Below are 18,511 nucleotides of genomic sequence, written 5' to 3'. Positions count from 1 at the left end.
AAGGGAATTAATGACTGTATATAGTAGTATTGGAGGTTTTTACAAATGAGCAAAACTTTTAAACCATTTTTACTCGCACTGAAGTAGATTGCTTTTCTAATAAACAGTAAAAGTTCTAAAAATAAAAAGACTAGAAAGAGGCAGAGAGTCTGTTCTTGGAGGTGCAGGGACAGGCTGGGCAGGTGTGATGGGGAACCAGGGGCAACAATCTGTGAAACAGCCTGTGTTCAGGACAGTGTGAGGGGTGAGATGGTCACAGGACCCCCGGATAACTGGCCGGCTCAGGTGAGCAGAGGGGGATGCTTTCCACTGGTGGTACCATCCTTGCTGTGGTACACGGCGTCTTGGACCTGGACGAGCCCAGGCCGTGCGTGGGATTCTTGCAGCTGGAGGAGGGGGCGGCTTGGGGAGGGCGCAGGTGCTGCCTTTCAGCCCGATTTCCAGTCAGGGATCCGGGGGCTCATTTCGGCGTGACCTTGTTCAGGTTTGTCAACTAGCTGGCTCATATGGTAAAGAATCTGCCTGCGATACAGGAGACATGGGTTCGATTCCTGGGTGGGAAATGGCAACCCAGTCTAGTATTCTTGCCTGGAGAATCCCCTGGACACAGGGGCCTGGTTGGCTACAGTCCATGGGGTCGCAAAGAATCAGACACGACTGGGTGACTAACGCTGTTACTTTCCTCCAGTTAGTCAACCTCTCTGAGCCTCAGTCTCTTCATCTGTAAGACGGGTTGATAATAAGTAAATGAAAAAATCCGACCCTGGCACAGACCCATGTACCTGGCAGGGCTCAGCCGTCGTCAGTTTCATTCATTCATCCATGTGGTCGGTTCTACCTGTTCCATGCCACACTGAACTGGGTGTTTGTCTCAGTCACCTTGCTTCTTGTCGTCACGTGTCTCTGTCTTAGAGATACAGGGAGATTGAATAACTTGCCTGGGGACAGGCGGAAGTTAAATTCCTGAGGAGTAGAGAGGGGGAGGAGAGCACAGGTCTCTGCCTCCGTGGAGCCCGCATTCTGTGTGTGTGTGTCCCTGCCCCTGAGTACAGTGGACAGACTGATGAATACAGCACTAGACTGTAGTAGGAGTTACAAAGACAAAGAACACGATGCTCTGATGAATGGCAAGGGGGTACACTTGGCCTCTCTGAGAGAAAGAATTGTACTGGAACCTGGGTTGAAAGAAGGAGCCAGAGGTGGGAGCTCCAGAGAGAGTGAATCAAGGCTGACGAGGAGTGTTCTGGAAGTAAACCCTGACCAGCCTGCCCGAGTGAGATAAATGGGAAAGAGCGAGAGTCTCCTACTCTTCTTCCTTCTCTCTCTCGCACTTTTCTTCCCCTTTTGAAGTGGCCCACTGTGTCCTCATGAAGCAACCCAGAACCCCAGGCAGGATCAGCCGCATAACCCATGAGTCCACGGAGGAATGAGAACCTGGGGCTTTTTGTTCAGAATCAGTTCAGTTCAGTTCAGTCACTCTGTCATGTCCAACTCTTGGTGACCCCATGGACTGTAGCACACCAGGCCTCCCTGTCCATCACCAACTCCTGGAGTTTCCTCAAACTCAGGTCCATTGAGTCGGTCATGCCATCCAACCATCTCATCCTCTGTCATTCCCTTCTCCTCTCGCCTTCAATCTTTCCCAGCATCAGGGTCTTTTCAAATGAGTCAGTTCTTCGCATCAGGTGGCCAAAGTATTGGAGTTTCAGCTTCAGCATCAGTCCTTCCAATGAGTATTCAGGACTGATTTCCTTCAGGATGGACTGGTTGGATCTCCTAGCAGGCCAAGGGACTCGCAAGAGTCTTCCCCAACACCACAGTTCAAAAGCATCAATTCTTCGATGCTCAGCTTTCTTTATAGTCCAACCCTCACATCCATACATGACTGCTGGAAAAACCATAGCTTTGACTAGACGGACCTTTGTTGACAAAGTAATGTCTCTGCTTTTTAATATGCTGTCTAGGTTGGTCATAACTTTTCTTCCAAGGAATAAGTGTCTTTTAAATTCATGGCTTCAGTCCCCATCTGCAGTGATTTTGGAGCCCAAGAAAATAAAGTCTCTCACTGTTTCCATTGCTTCCCCATCTGTTTGCCATGAAGTGATAGGACCAGATGCCATGATCTTAGTTTTCTGAATGTTGAGTTTCAAGCCAACTTTTTCACTCTCCTCTTTCACTTTCATCAAGAGGCTCTTTAGTTCTTCGCTTTCTGCCATAATGGTAGTGTCATCTGCATATCTGAGGTTATTGATATTTCTCCCAGCAATCTTGATTCCAGCTTGTGCTTCCTCCAGCCCAGCATTTCTCATGATGTACTCTGCATATAAGTTAAATAAGCAGAATGACAATATATAGCCTTGACGTACTCCTTTCTCAATTTGGAACCAGTCTGTTGTTCCATGTCCACTTCTAACTGTTGCTTCCTGACTTGCATGCAGGTTTCTCAAGAGACAGGTCAGGTGGTCTGGTATTCCCATCTCTTTCAGAATTTTCCAGTTTATTGTGATCCACACAGTCAAAGACTTTGGCATAGTCAATAAAGCAGAAGTAGATGTTTTTTCTAGAATTCTCTTGCTTTTTCAGTGATCCAGCAGATGTCGGCAATTTGATCTCTGGTTCCTCTGCCTTTTCTAAATCCAGCTTGAACATCTGGAAGTTCACAGTTCACATACTGTTGAAGCCTGGCTTGGAAAATTTTGAGGATTACTTTGCTAGCGTGTGAGATGAGTGCAATTGTGCGGTAGTTTGAGTATTCTTTGGAATTGCCTTCCTTTGGGATTGGAATGAAAACTGACCTTTTCCAGTCCTGTGGCCACTGCTGAATTTTCCAAATTTGCTGGCATATTGAGTGCAGCACTTTCACAGCATCATTTTTAGGATTTGAAATAGCTCAACTGGACCATCACCTCCATTAGCTTTGTTCATAGTGATGTTTCCTAAGGCCCACTTGACTTTGCATTCCAGGATGTCTGGCTCTAGGTGATTGATCATACCATCATGATTATCTGGGTCGTGAAGATCTTTTTTGTATAGTTCTTCTGTGTATTCTTGCCACCTCTTCTTAATACCTTCTGCATCTGTTAGGTCCATACCATTTCTGTCCTTTATTGTGCCCATCTTTGCATGAAATGTTCCCTTGGTATCTCTAATTTTCTTGAAGAGATCTCTAGTTTTTCCCATTCTATTGTTTTCCTCTATTTCTTTGCATTGATCACTGAGAAAGGCTATCTTATCTTTCCTTGCTATTCTTTGGAACTCTGCATTCAAATGGGTGTATCTTTTAACTCAGATGACCATTATATCTACTGCTTTGAACAAGAATCCCTTTAGAAGATATGGAATAGCCATCAAAGCCAACAAAAGAGTCCAAAATGCAGTACTTGGATGCAATCCCCAAAACGACAGAGTGATCTCTGTTCGTTTTCAAGGCAAACCGTTCAGTATCACAGTAATCCAAGCCTATGTCCTGACCAGTAATGCTGAAGAAGCTGAACTTGAACGGTTTTATGAAGACCTACAAGACCTTCTAGAACTAACACCCCAAAAAGATGTCCTTTTCATTATAGGGGACTGGAATGCAAAAGTAGAAAGTCAAGAAATACCTAGAGTAACAGGCAAATTTGGCCTTGGAGTACAGAATGAAGCAGGGCAAAGGCCAATAGAGTTTTGCCAAGAGAATGTGGTGGTCATAGCAAACACCCTCTTCCATCACCAGATGGTCAATACCGAAATCAGATTGATTGTATTATTTGCAGCCAAAGATGGAGAAGCTGTATACAGTCTGCAAAAACAAGACCAGGAGCTGACTGTGGCTCAGATCATAAACTCCTTATTGCCAAATTCAGACTTATTTTGAAGAAAGTAGGGAAAACCACTGGACCATTAAGATATGACCTAAATCAAATCCCTTACTGTTATACAGTGGAAGTGAGAAATAGATTCAAGGGATTAGATCTGATAGAGTGCCTGAAGAACTATGGACGGGCGTTCGTGACATTATACAGGAGGCAGGGATCAAGACCATCCCCAAGAAAAAGAAATGCAAAAAGGCAAAATGGTTGTCTGCGGAGACCTTACAAATAGCTGTGAAAATAAGAGAAGTGAAAGGCAAAGGAGAAAAGGAATGATATACCCATTCGTTCAGAATAGATTCGGAATTTGAAGCCAGTCACAGCAGAGCGGCACCAGACGCAGGCTCCTCTGGGCATGGGCTGGGAGCCTGTGAAGCCAGCCCTGAGCCCAGGATGCTTCCTGGGAAGCATCTCCTAATTCTCAGCTACCTTGGTCCTCTCTATCTTACAACTCCCACGGAGCGTGGGCTTCACTAATGGCATAGGCGTGGGAGGAGACGGGGGAAGAATCACCCACAAAGAAGGCTCAGCGCTTCTTAAGTCTCAGTTCCAGAGAATTCGTACCATCCAAGCCGTGTTGTCTGGTCACTGCACAGTTAAATCGGTTATCAACAAGGAAAAGAAGTGTGTGGGTTCCCAGGGTGGAGAGCTGCCGTCCAGAGCAGGGCCCTGCTCCCGCCCGGGTGCTGTGGGCGCTCTTCCCCCGGCAGCTCCGCCCCGCACTCCCCTCATAATTGCCTCATCGCCTAGGGACAGCAGTGTCGATTGGAGCCTGAGGGATTGGTCCAGGTACGTTTCTGAACTGAGCTCTCAATTAGGATTCAGTCCCACCCTGGGAGAGAGAGAGACAGAGCGGTGCTTAGCTGGAGGTGAGGCTCTTTGAGAGACTTGTTCAAATTATGAAAAGTCACATTTCCCCATGTTGGGAATTAGATCCGAGTGTAACAGGCCTTCCAGGCTGGAAACGTGCTCAGAAAGCCAGGAGGCCAGTGTGGCAGCGTTTCAACGCGTGCTCGCCAGCACCGGTGCCCTTGCGCTGTAACTTAGACTAGGGCATCAGCCTGCTTAGATTAGTGGAGGGACGCTTTAAGCTGTTGCCCAAGGCTCAGAGAACGCTCATGACTCATGGATCAGCCGACAGCCCCATCTGTTCTTGCCCAGGGTCTGTGGCTGCTCTGTCATCACCTCGGCTGGGAGTTTGTGGTGGGGTTGGTGGAGAGTTCAGAAAGGTCAGTGGATGACCCCTGACCCCTAGGTCAGCCAAGAGTATCCACGCCAGCTGGCTCCATCTGAGACGAAGGCTGTGGAAAGGTGTCCTCTGGTGCTGTGTTGAGTGTAAGTTGTACATTTTCCAACATTCATGCTGCTAACTTGATGAAAATGAGACTATGGTGAGACAAGTAGAAAGATCAGGCCTAAGCAAAGATTGCGGCGGCCACCGAGGGCATCATCCCGTGTCAGCTTATTTGGTAGTGGGCCCAGGCTCTGACCAGACTGCAACAATTCCTGCTGTGAAGTAGGGCAGGCTCGAGGCCCTCCCACCCGTCTCTTCCCACAAATCTCTTAACCTCCTGATTTTGCTTAGGAGTGGCTCACAACATTTCTCTATTATTCTGAGACATTCCAAGTTACATCACAGGGCCCTTAGTGCAGGACCACAGGCTCATGTGATGCCACGGAGGACACTGCTCTTTCTTTTTTAAATGTATTTTTGACTGTTCTGGATCTTCGTTGCTGCACGTAGGCTCTCTCTAGTTGCAGCGAGTGGGAGCTACTCTTTTTTGTGGTGTGCGGGCTCCTCATTGCGTGTGCCTCGCTCATGGCGGAGTGTGGGCCTAGGCTCATGGGCTCAGTAGTTGTGGGGTACAGCTTAGTGGCCCCACAGAGTGGGACCTTCCCAGACCAGGGGTCGAGCCCGTGTCCCCTACATTGGCAGGCAGATTCTTAACCACTGGACCGCAGGGGAGATCCAGACATCTGTCTTTCTAAGCATCTTTCTAGGAAGGCCTAGATACCCAGCTAGTGGGCTTCTTGGGGAATGAGGGCTCCAAACCACTTTATCCGCCCTGGCATCACAGGACGCACTGACCATCGTGCTACTGGCTTCTCTTTCCTGAGACTGACTTTGTGCCAGGCTACACAGCCTACCTGCCTTCCATGCATAGTTCTCACAACAACTGTCTGAGGGTGGTAACCATTATCACCCCCAGTTTACAGATGAAGAAACTGCAGCTTAGACAAGTCAAGAAACTGGCCCCAGCTCACACGGTAAGTGATGGGGCTGTGATTTGATTCCAGGTTGACCCCTTCACCCACACTTCCAATGAGCAAGCCCTGCTGCCATGTCAGACATACCCCATCTTTCCCCTTTCTCTTGTCGAGGTCTTGGTTCTCTGCCAAGTTTTCTGGCCTGTCATCATGGTGAACTTGTGTCTGTCACTGTGATATGGGGCCGGTGCATCTGTGTGTCACTTCCCAGGCAGTGTTTGTTTTCAGACCAGAGTTGTCTGGCAAAGGCTCCATGGAAAGGAATACAACGGAAGACATTTGATTACTTCTCTTGCTCACCAGCAGTCCGCCTGTCCAAAAGTGCCTGGCCCATGTTCCTCTTGAAAAGTCACAGGAACCAAGGCAAGAGAAAGAACCACTGAGCACATATCAGGAGATGAGGGAGAAACCAGGGACCACATAACATGCTCCAGTGCTGACTGCACTGCCAAGGAGATCAGGACTATGGACAGGTCACCTGCCCTTCCTGGGCCTCTGCTTGCCTGCCCAGCAGATTAAAATCATCACCATCATCACCATCACCATCATTGAGTCCTTAGGGCGGGAGGTACGGTCAGGAACAGGCAAACACGGATCTGCCTCATGAGCTTGAGGTCAGACTCTTTCTTCATGTCGTGGAAGGGTCAGTGCGTTTTAAACTCTCTGGTTAGGAAGAACCCCCTTTTATGCCAAAGGAAACTCCTATAGAAAATTCCAGCTTAGGATGGAGTGTAGCCATCCTCTGATGGGAGTGAGAGAGGAAGGTTCCCTGTGGATGGACTCAGAGTTTAAATCTGCCCTCCTTCTGAAAGGGCTCTTCCCCCAGACTAGAGACGCAGTCACGTTGAGATGTCCAGTTGTGTCGTGCCTTGTTTAGCTGTATTGTGCTCTAAAGATGTTCCCTTGCAGGATCCAGTTAAAGATCATTATTCAGTCCATTGAAGTGGATGAGGAAGTATACCTGGTTGCCCAGACCTTGTCTGCTGCAGAGCTCAAGGCCAGTCGGCCTCAGGATTATGGGGGTGTTGGATTGTCCAGGCACCCACCAGGATCTCTGGGCACAGCCTCTCTTACTCAGACTCACAGACTCCCAGGGTGGACAATGGGCCCAAAGCCCCTCTCTCTCTATCATCAGGCCTCCAGCCCTATGGTGGCTGTTTTTTTCCCTTCCTCCCTGCTCATGGGCAAGAGAAACCTTGTTCTTCTGTTTCTAAGGGGAGTGCCACATCATTTTGAACTATGCGGGTTGGGCTGCAAGCCTCTTCAGTTCTTTTTTTCTTTCTATGAGCATTTCAGAAGATGTAGCCCTATTCACTCAAACCCCTCCCTCTGCTTTCCAGGGCCCTTGCTTACCACATTCTAGCTTCTTTGGTCAGCTGGAACCAGTGTCCTTATCTGGGGTCTGTGAACTGGTAGATCAAGTGAGGGGTGCCCATGCATGAGTTCTAGAGATTATACCATGAACCCACAGATACTGCACTAAAATTCAAGTCTGTGTTTGTGCATTTGGGGAAGTGGAAGTCCCACAGTCTTCATAAAAGATGCTTATAAAAGGTCTAGGACTCCTGCTCTAGGACCTCTGTGCATCCTCTCCATTGTACATGGTCTTTAAGCATCCAGGCTAGACAGGGCCTCAGCATCTTGGTCCAGAAGCCTCATTTCACAGATGGGGACACCTGACACCCCAGACAGGCAGACAGAAGGCCGAGGCCACACTGAAGCCACAAGGATTCAGTCACCTTCCTCCACTGTCTGGCACTCCTTCTGCAGCCCCAGCGCACAGCGCCTTAGAAGAGACTCAGACCGCCCGTGGGGGTAGAGCTGGTGCTACTCACTTAGACTACTTCAGTTAAAGTTTTGAAGTATTTTTAAATAGTTTGTTAAAAAGTTGTACCCCAAAAAAATTATCCTCAAGAGATCCTCAAGAAGATTTAGGGCCATTAGCAAAGATACTTTCAGTCTACCTCTTGCTGTCATAGAAAATTAGCTCAAATTTCATAACACAGGAATGCCCCAGCCTCACATCAAAGTGACAGACGCAAGTTGGCTGGCGTGACAGGCCAGTGACTTGGCCGAGAACAAAGACCTTGACAAGACAAAGGGCTTGAATCTGAGTCTCCCCAGGCTAGAGCCAAAGTGTCAGCAGGGCTCTGCTCCTTCTGGAGTCTCTGGAGGAGAGTCCATTTCCTTACCAGCTTCCAGAAGACACCCACATCTCTTGGCTCATGGCCCCTTCCATCCTCAAAGCCAGAAATGTTGTATCTCTGGCTGTTGTTCCATAGTCACAAGTCCCTCTGACAACCTGGAGAAAGGTCTCTGCTTTTAAAGACCAGAGTCATTAGAGGGGGCCCACCCCGATAATGCAGGACAGTCTGCCTGTCTCAAGATCCTTGATCTTAACCACATCTGCATGCCCCTTTTAACACCTCAGGAAACACAGTCACAGATTCCTGAGATAAAGATTGAGATGTTGACATCTTTGGGGTCGTTATTCTGCCTCTCAAAACATGGTTCACAAAAGGTGCTTTTCGTTATACTGAAGAAGTCAGCAGATTTTTCTTTAAAAGGCCAGATAGTAAATATTACAGCTTCTCAGGTGGTGAGGTCTCTGTTGTAGCTGCTCTGCTCTGCCGTTGTGGAGCAAAAGCAGTCATACAGACAAAATGCAAATGAATGGGGTTAGCTATGTTCCAATAAAGCTTTATTAATAAGAACAGATATGTAGATTCAGTCCATGGCTGTCATTTACAGACCCCTCTTACACTGGATTCACCAGACACCATCCAAGAGAACTTCCAGTCTGGCCTGAGCCGTAGGGCCAAAGGGACAAGTAAGCTATGTTCTTGGCCTGGGAAGGGCCCTTGCAGTCTGGTGGGGATGGAGCAATGTTAGTAGAAGTCAGGAGAGTGACTGGTCCTTGAGGGAAGGGACCAAGGCTACAGGTGCCTCTCAGAAGAAGTGACCAGGGCTTCTGGGAAGGACTTGCCCAGATTCCACTGAAGAATAAAACTGGGAGATTCCAGCCTGAGAAGCCAGGCTCTTGTGTTTGAAGTTTGTGGTTTGACTGTCTGTACCCATACACTGGGTGACTGCACCCTGGTTAGGAGCATGAGCCGAGTAGCTCTTTTAGACCTGGGATTCAAAGCTGTGTAACCTTGGACAAGGGTGTCAGCTTCCTCAGCTCCAACAGGGAGACTAGTAAGGTGATAAGTGGGATCACGTGTAAAGCATGTTTGTTGAATCAAGAGTTCTCCCTAAAGAAGAATCACTATTGTAATTAGCTTCTGAGTTTCCCAGAATGTACTGACAAAGCTGACCACCACAGCCCCGTGTCTGATTTGCAAGCAGTCACAAAGGATATAAAGCCAGTGCCTTGGCTGCTGACAATTATGATGCTATTAATAGCAGTACTAGCTGTACTAAAACAAGAGCAAGGGTAATGGTTGCTACCCTTTAATTAACACTGCTTGTTTGCCAAGAACCATGCTGAGACGTTCATAAGGGTGATCTCACTTGGTCATCTCCATATCGCTGGGGGCAGAGGCCCATGATTAGCTACATTTTACAAAGGAGCCGAGGAGGCTCAGAGAAGACAAGGGACTTGCCTGAGATCACACAGCAGCAAAGGTCAGAAGCGGGACTCAAACCCAAGTTTATCTAACATCAAAGACTGTTCTTTCCCAGGCCCTGGCAGCCCAAGGATAACAGACTGTTTCTTGTGCCTCCTCCTAGTGTCCAGACAGCAGTGGACTGCGGTGATGGCAGTGGCAGAAAAGAGATGTAAGTGAGCCCTGAATAAAACTGAGCCAGTGATACTGAAGCCAGAGACAAGCCCCTGGCTGTGTCCAGTTTGCAGAAGGAACACACACACCCACCTGGACAAATACCACAGTGTCCACAAGAGCTCTGACTCCATGGTCGTAACATATAGCACCGGGGACATACTACTGAACTGTAGACTTCCAGTAGACAAAGAGACGCCTCCAACTTACTGCGCCGCTGTCCTCAGACACCGTCAGAGGCTCCCAGTTGCCTCAGAAGAGTTTCTAGGCTGACCTTTGAGCCCTGCACATTCTGATCCTGACTTAACCCTCCACTTGGGGCTCTTCTTCCTGTGTCTCCCGTGCCCTCCATAGCTGTGTGGGTGCTGTTCCCTCCACTTAACGCTCCCTTCTCCAGGCCTGTGTAGCCAAGCTCCAACCTTCAAAGAGGATGTAGCCCAGCAGCCACTACTGCATTCCTTCCCTTATGCCTCCAAGAAACAAATCGGGGCTCCCTCTTGTCCTCCTTAGAACCCATCGTCTGTCTTCATCTGCGGCACTGATAGTTTTCTTTTTGATTTTATGGTGATTTATATAGATGTCTACTCTGCTAAAATGGGGTCTTAAGGACAGGGTCAATGTTGAGTTCATGTTTATAGCCCCTTCCCATGGTGCCTGTCATAGAGTGTTCTATAAACAAACAAAATTTGTGAATATATATATTTATTATATATCGTAAATGAGTGAATATAGCAACCAGAAAGTGAAATAATCATTCAATGCCCACATCAGTGAGAGGCTCCCACAGGCCTCTCCCTGTGTTGCTTTCAGAAATAGGGGACGTACAATTACGTCTCTGTCCACAGAGACATTCCAGCTAAGGTAGGCAAGCGGTTAAGACCTTCACAACTGATAGATTCCATGAACATATCATTTGGTATGAAATCCAATGCCAAATTTTACTCCAAAATTAGAAGATACCTTGGCATCTATATTAGAGTATATATCTTCCCAAGGAATAGCAATGGTTTTTAACATGGGCATTGGAATTGGAGGGACAGAGTTTGCATCCCAGCTTCATCACTGACTAACTGGGTGACCTTGGTTAAGACCCACACTGGCCTCCCCAGATCCCATTATTCTCATCTATGTAACAGGTACAGTGCTGGCTCCCACCTCTCAGGGATGGTATTGTGAGCACTGATTAAAGTGATGCATATTCAGCACTTAGCACCATGCCTGGCTCATGCTAAGGGATGAATATATAGTTATTGCTGTGACTGTGGTTGTCGTTGTGTTGACAGCATCTTGCATTCTGGTCCTAGAGATAACGTCTCCACCCTCAGCTCCCAGCTGGAGGGCAGTCTGCAGTCTTGGTTGAGTTGTACTCTGTCCCTGGCCACAGACACCGCAAGGACCCCCTCTCGACAGTCAGCCATCAGCAGCCGTATCCTCAGCCCCAGGTAAGAGTATCCCCTGCTGCCTCTGGGTGACCAGTAGTTCAGAGAATCACAGGCTTCCCAGGTTGCTGTTTAAGTCTTCCATTTCCTGTGTCCTAGACAAGGACAAGAATGGCTCAGTTTGAGGTATGACCCTGCCAATTCTTAGCTGTGTGACTTAAAGCATGTCAGTTACTCTCTCTGAGCCTTCACTGCCTTATCTGTGAAACAGGAAATATAATTGTATTTACGCCCCAAACAAACAAAATGGCGAGGATCTAATACAGCCCACCTAATGTATGGTTTTCCAGATGATTTCAAATAGCACGGGGTGAGCATTTTTAAAAATAGCTGTAGATTGACTATGTTTGTTTTCCATCTAAGGCAAGTCCTACTAATTTTCCATTTATAGATAGTTGTGTATTTAAATTTTTCTTTATAAACATGTTTACTGAAGTTTTTTGGTTTTGTTTGTTTCTTTTAATGGGAAGTCTGTATAAAGACAGGCTGGATGATGTCTTCCTTGGAAATCTCAGCTTTCTTTGAATGTCAGAATTTTATATTCTGTTTCCTACCGTGGAAAGAGACAAATTCAGTCATGCCTTGAGATAGGACCCTCACAAGTCTATAGGATTGCCAATAATAATTTGCTCCAACAAATGGGCCTCGGCCTCAGCTGCAGGACTTAAATCTGTCTTCCCTCTTGCTTTCCAGCCCCATTCCTCTCAGCTCATTTGGTTTTCCTTTTCAAGGGCGGCCCTCTTGTAATGAGGAGCCAATGGCCATAAATCAGAAATTATGGATTAAACAGATGCGTAATTAAGATGAAATGCACACTGCTTGTGTGATAACAGAAGAGCCAATGTGATAAGATAGAAAAATCACAGACTAGTGGAGCGGACCCAGACCAGCCCTCGCTGACTCGAAACAGGTTTGCTCTGAAGCGGGAGGCTGTCTTTATGAAAAGAAGGGGATGGGAGTTCATGCCAAGCTTCTGGGCATGTTCAGCAAATGGCAAATGTCCACTGATAATCTTAGGCTGAAAGATTTGATGTTGAAAATATCAAAGGGAGGCCCTGAGAATGGGGCGCATCGGGGGAGTTAATTAAAGCAAGATTATCTGATTACCACTCTTAATTAAAAACAAAGACCTGTGTGGAGAAAGAGCCATGTCCTCGGTGAACTCCGAATGCTGATGACCTTTTCTCTCCTGATAAATAAATAACTTCTGGTCTCCCAAATCAGGCAGCAGAGAACTGAATGTGCAAGCGCATTAGCATAATATCCAGAAGTTGCATAATTATATTAGGTGCATGATAAGGAATTACACCCCGAGCTGAATGGGAGATGAGAGGCTGTGGTGATTTCTGTACGTGGACTGAAGTCAGAGCATCTGGCTTCCAATCCCATGGCTGCTCCTCGGCAGCTGCGAGACTTGGGGCAAAGGTGTGGTGTTTGTTTTTTTTTTTGATAATTTTTGATGGAGTGTAGTTGATTTACAGTATTGTGTTAGTTTCTGCTGTACAGCAAAGTGAATGAGAGTTATACATATACATGTATCCACTCTTTTTTAGATTATTTTCCTGTATAGATCGTTACAGAGCATTGAGTAGAGTTCCCTGTGCTATACAGTAAGTCCTTGTTACTTATCTATTTTATATACAGTAGTGTGTATATGGGTTTCCCTGGTGGCTCAGTGGTAAAGAATCCACCTGCCGATGCAGGAGAATTGGATTCCATCCCTGGATCGGGAAGATTCCCTGGAGAAAGAAATGGCAACCCACTCCAGTATTCTTGCCTGGGAAATCCCATGGACAGAGGAGCCTCGAGGGTTACAAGCCATGGGATGGCAAACGAGTCAGACACAACTGAGTGACTAAACAACAACAACTGTGTGTATCTGTCAGTTCCGGTTTCCCAGTTTATCCCTCTCTCCCTTCCCCCATTAGTAACCATAAGCTTGAGGCAAGTTGCTTAACTTCCCATGTTTTCTTGTGAGTAAACCATTGTCAGGGTTAATGAGAAGATGCACTCAGAGCCCAGCTCCTAGAAAGAGCTCAAGGAAACCAGCTGCTTTCCTGGTGTTGATATCTGATGCCCAGAGTAACCCCAGGGGACTGATGCCATCACCTCCATGCTGCACAAGAGGGATCTGAGGCCCAGCGGTTCAGGAACAACTGATTCAGGCAAACTCGGCCACACCCCAGCTCCTATAGCTTTGCCCGGGGCAGCATCTCCAGGCAGCCCTCTCGCTAGAGCCCAGCCCCCCTTTCCCTGCTTGCTCCCCTCCAAGTCCTCAGGCTTGTCCAGCTGCAGTTCAGAGCAGAGGGGCCTGCACCAAGGACATCGGTGGAACAGGAGGCAAGAAAGGGCCAGAAGCCCCTTGTCAATTTTCTTCATATTGGTGTCCCTCTGGCTGGCACACAGATGGTGCTCCGTAAATGTTTGTTGAATGAATAACTGACCATAGCAGCAACACTTGAGCAGAAATGCTAGCTGTACTTGGTCACAACTCAGCTTTGTGATTCAGAGAGGGTCAGTAATTTGCTCCATGTCATCGGCAGGGAAGCAAAAGAGCCAGGATTTGAACTCTGGTTTAAATCCTTCCAAAGCCTGTATTGTGTTTGCCATGCTGCCATGACTCTGACTTTTATCCAGGAGGTGAATCACTCACCTGGCAAAGGGCTGGCCCGTTATTAATATTAAAACTATATAAGGGTCATTATTCAGCATCCATCCAAATGATATTTATTAAGTGCCTACTGAGTGCCAGATTCCATGGCGTAAAGCCTTGAAAATTTTGAGCGCTTATTAACCTATTAACCTGGAGTATGTTTACAGTTTAAGGGTTCTAGAACTTCTGAGTTAGAAGGGACCATTAGATTATTTATTATTAGTCCAATCCTCTCATTATATAAATAGGAAAAATTGAGGTCTGCAGAGGGAACTATCTCACCTAAGCTTATAGTAAAGACTGACCCAGAGTTCAGGTGCCTTGACATCCAGCTTTATAATCTTTAAATACTTCTCCCTTTTATTAGAATATAACTGAGAAGGCTACAGTCCTCTTGGCCACCATCCCAACCTCAGCTCCCTTCCGAAAGGTATCCACTGTCGTCAGTTTGGTGTGTATCCTTCCACATCTTTCTCTATGTATTTATAAATACACATGTACTTGTAGCAAATATATAGCATATTTGTGGGCTTTTAAAACACATAAGTGATACAATGCTACATTATGTATATGTACCTCTGTGTGTGTGTGTGTGTGTGTGTGTGTGAAGTCATTTCAGTTGTGTCCAACTCTGTGTGACCCTTTGAACTGTAGCCCGCCAGGCTCCTGTGTCCATAGGATTCTCCGGGCAAGAATCCTGGAGCGGGTTGCCATGCCCTAAGTGTATGTAGCTAAATTCTCAAGGTGCTTCTTTCTTTCCCTCAATAATATACTTTAGAGATCTCACCCTGTCAGTTCACATAAGTCTATCTCATTCTTTTAAATTCCTGCAGAAAATCTTAAAATGATGTCATGGATTTATTAAACTGTACTCTTGTTTCACTTTTAGTTGATTTCAGGATATTTGCGATTAACCTGTTGTGTGTGTGTGCTTAGTCACGTCCAACTCTTTGTGACCCCATGAACTATAGCCTGCCAGTCTCCTCTGTTCATGGAATTTTCCAGGCAGTAATACTGGAGAGGGTTGCCATTTCCTCCTCCAGGGGATCTTCCCAACCAGGGATAGAACCCTCCTCTCTTTCATCGCGTGAATTGACAGGCAGGTTCTTTCCCACTGAGCCACCTGGGAAGCCCTATTAACCTGTTAGCCTTTAAACACACACACACACACACACTCTTATGCACAGGGCAAAGATTCTCTATGTCAAAGGGAATTTGCATTTTAAACTTGACCAGATGCTACCAGGTCATCTGGGCGTTCTTCGTGCTGAGGAGGTGGAGGCAGGTTAGAGTACAAGGGGAACCCTGTGGTGCGCACCCCCACATGACCTGGCCCATCACAGGGCTCACTAAGTGAGTCTCTTGGACATTTCCAAATTTGACTGAGAAAGAAGGTCACACTAAAAAAAGAAGAGAGGGAAAAAGCAGTCTTCTGCCAAAAAAATAAAAGCATTCCTTGTATTATTTATAAGAGGACGTCAACTCAAGAGAAATACGCCTAAAGCTTGATGATTTACAGCCCAGGAGTCATGAAGCTGCTGATAAATGCAAGAGCTTCTGGAGATGGAGACACTAAATTACCTCCATGCCCCTGGGGAGGGAGTTTATGGGCTTGTTGGTGGCGGCTGGCTTGGCTCCAGAGCCTCTCTTGACAGCCGACTGCAGCTGGTGCCAGGGTGCCCAGGGCTGGCGTGGTGTGCCCGGCCCAGCAGGGTGCCCGCCTCTCCCTCCTGCCCTCTGGGCCACCACCCTGCTGGCAGAGTGTTCCAGTAAAGGGTTCTCGTCTCTCCCTTCCGGTCCTCACGGCACCTCGGGCTTTCCAAAGGGGGCCAAGCCCCATTTTCGCCTAGACCCCCATGCTCACATCCCTCAGAACCTCAGCCTTGGTCACTCACACGGCTCTGCAGGGTCCAAGCACAGAGGGGCATTAACTGAACCAGTTGTATAGACGCTGATGCCTTGTCACTGGCCTGTTTTCTGTCATTTTACTGGACAGTTATTCCAAACCATCCTGACTTTTCTCCGGCTCCAACTCCTCACTCTGAGCAGACATCCTAAACTCCTGGTTCATTCACGGAAAAACAGTGGCCTCAGAATGGTACCTATAAATTGATCACCATCTGCCACAACTTCCCTCTGGTCTCAGAAAATGAGATCCGGTCTTGGTCGAGTGGAATCCGTACCCCACCACCTGCTCGCTCCTACAATCTCGGCTTCCGCATTTCCAGCTGTCCTTCCTCCACAGTTTATAAGCACCCTCGGGTCCTTCCGTCCTAACTGTATCTTTACCTATCACCCTGCAGTCTGTTTCCTCCCTTTGGAGCCAGGCTTCTCCAGAGTGGGGTCCCCGCCCAGCGCCTTCACTCCCCTCCCATTTCTGCCTCCGTTTCCTCCAGCCCAGAGCCCGGCCCCTCCACTGAAACGTTTCTCAACGGGTCAGCAGCTTCCCAAGGCACAAACCAGGGGACGTTCTCCAGTCTTGATCTTTTTCTGGACTTCTCTGCTGCACTGGCCTGTTAGACATTTCTTGGAACTCCCTGCCCACTTGGCCTTTTAGCTGTTTCTGCTCCTTTTGTTGTTAACTGTGGAGTCATTCAGTTGTGTCCCACTCTTTGCGACCCCATGGACTATAGCCCACCAGGCTCCTCTGTCCATGGAATTTCCCAGGCAAGAATACTGGAGTGGGTTGCCATTTTCTTCTCTGGGGGATCTTCCCAACCCAGGGATCCAACCTGCATCTCCTGCATTGAAGGCAGATTGTTTACTGCTGAGCCACTAGGAAAGTGTTTCTGCTCCTTGACGCTCCCCAAACTTCTCTTTTCTGTTTTTTCCCTTCCCACCCCAGTGCTGCCGCCCCCCCATCTGCTGGGGATCCCGGGATGCTGCTCTCACCTGTTTTTCTGTCCACCGGGTCCCAGGCAATCCTCCTGTGATTTTAACCCCCTCACTGTAAACAGGTGACCCCCAAATCTAGCCCTCCAACTCATGTTCTCCCAAGTAACAAACGTATATATCATATGTAACTGCCTGCAGTTTAGAAGCTGGCTACCTGGCTCTCTCTGTGGTATCTGAACCCAGTGTGTCCGAGGGGAACCTCCTCCCTCTCTCCAACCAGTGTGATCAGAATCACGTGGAGGTCCTGTCATCAGTCACTCAAGCTGGAGCCCTCCACTCTTCCGAGGCTCTCATCCCTCTCGCTCATCCCTGTCGTCTGCTGATCCCTAAATCTTGTTTATTCTGCACCTCCATGCTTCGGGAAAATACTCTTGACCTTCTTACTTCTCTCCATCCTCACTGTCAACACCTTGAAGCCAGGCCACCATCATTTCTGTCCTAGACTCTGGCAAAGCCCTTCCAACCCCTCCCTCCTCCAGTCCCTCCTCTGCACTCCAGCCTCTCAAATCTCTCTCAGATGAAAATCTGGTTTCAGTGGCTTCCTGTTACCTACAGCAGGAGTCAGCCAATGACTGCACATAGTAAAAAAAAAAAAAAAAAAAAAATCTGGCCCTTGACCTGCTTTTGTAAAAGTTTTATTGGATCACAGCCATGGCCTTTTTAAAGAAATTTTACATATTGTTTATGACTGTCTTTGGCCAAGGGTGGCTCTGCCGGATGAGTTAACTGTCTTGTGTCACAGAGCAACAGAGTAAGTTGTTAGCAGCATGGAATCAGTATTAGTGGAATATAGTGGGGCAACCTGAAGCTCTGAGGCTCCCTGTGGGGGGAAGGAGGGAGTGTTCCAGCCTTTGGGATCCCCATTTGGTAGCCTTGGGAAGTCCAAACAGAAGTGTGTGTGTCCTGGTCAGAGACTTTCTTTATCCCTAAATCTCAGTGACCGCGATCTATCACCACTTAATTAGAGATGCTGTGAGTTGAATTTATCACCAAACATGGCTCTGCTCTGTTGCTATTGGACTAGTACCATATTGCAGTGTGAGCGTGGAGATTATTGTATAAATTATTCTCACTCACATAATCATCGTGATTTTAATTACTGTGTAATCTTAGCTAATTACTGTTGTATGTATCATTTGCTTTGGTACCGATTTAACACAACTGCTTTTCGTTTGGCTAAAAGGCAGCATTACGACTTTTCCTTTTTCAGGGAAAAAATGTGCTTTCTGTAAACATTTGCAGTCCCATACTCTTGGCTTGTGGTTCTTTGCTTAAAAGCAATAAATTTAGATACCACTATCCTCCTTTGATCAGCCCCCATTGATTTTTATGTGGGATAAGGCTGGCTTGAATTAGTAAAAAGGTCTAAATTATAGGGTATTGTTTTAAAATAAAGTTGTATTACTCTCAAGGAAGTGCAATTACTCTACTGCAGAAGTGGGGCCAAGGATAGGTCATGTGAGACCTGCTTAAATGATTAGATAAGACTCGTTTGTAATTAGTTCATTAATTATGTAAATGTGAATGGAGCATACTTGGCATTGAAAACAGCTTGTTCTCAAAGTAGGTTAAGCATTGACTGCTAATCTTATTTCAATAGGACATTTATTTACTGGTCTCTGC

At 47.1% G+C, this 18,511-nt stretch overlaps 1 protein-coding gene and 1 long non-coding RNA gene across 15 annotated transcripts in view; one reads left to right on the top strand and one right to left on the bottom strand.

Annotated features, from left to right (window-relative positions):
* MYO18B (myosin XVIIIB) overlaps positions 1-18,511 on the top strand; it is a 242,951-nt gene that overhangs the window by 208,841 nt on the left and 15,599 nt on the right. For 12 of the 14 annotated variants that reach the window (XM_081542931.1, XM_081542926.1, XM_081542923.1 and 9 more), the window contains 2 exons: positions 9,852-9,899; positions 11,206-11,343. In XM_081542931.1, the coding sequence (XP_081399057.1) occupies positions 9,852-9,899; positions 11,206-11,343 (186 nt within the window). Of the gene's footprint in view, positions 1-9,851; positions 9,900-11,205; positions 11,344-12,893; positions 12,951-18,511 lie in introns of all 14 variants that reach the window. The other 2 variants (XM_081542924.1, XM_081542925.1) reach the window with 1 other exon arrangement.
* LOC145526680 (uncharacterized) lies at positions 14,251-17,494 on the bottom strand. Its single transcript, XR_014069070.1, has 2 exons — positions 16,671-17,494; positions 14,251-15,007 (listed from the first exon to the last, which is right to left on the bottom strand). It is a non-coding gene; the product is annotated as an uncharacterized LOC145526680 (long non-coding RNA).

The sequence above is a fragment of the Giraffa tippelskirchi genome, chromosome 11 (assembly GCF_054371585.1).
Source record: "Giraffa tippelskirchi isolate mGirTip1 chromosome 11, T2T-mGirTip1v1.2.pri, whole genome shotgun sequence".
NCBI lineage: Eukaryota > Metazoa > Chordata > Mammalia > Artiodactyla > Giraffidae > Giraffa > Giraffa tippelskirchi.
This window is presented reverse-complemented; position numbering and strand designations above follow the sequence as displayed.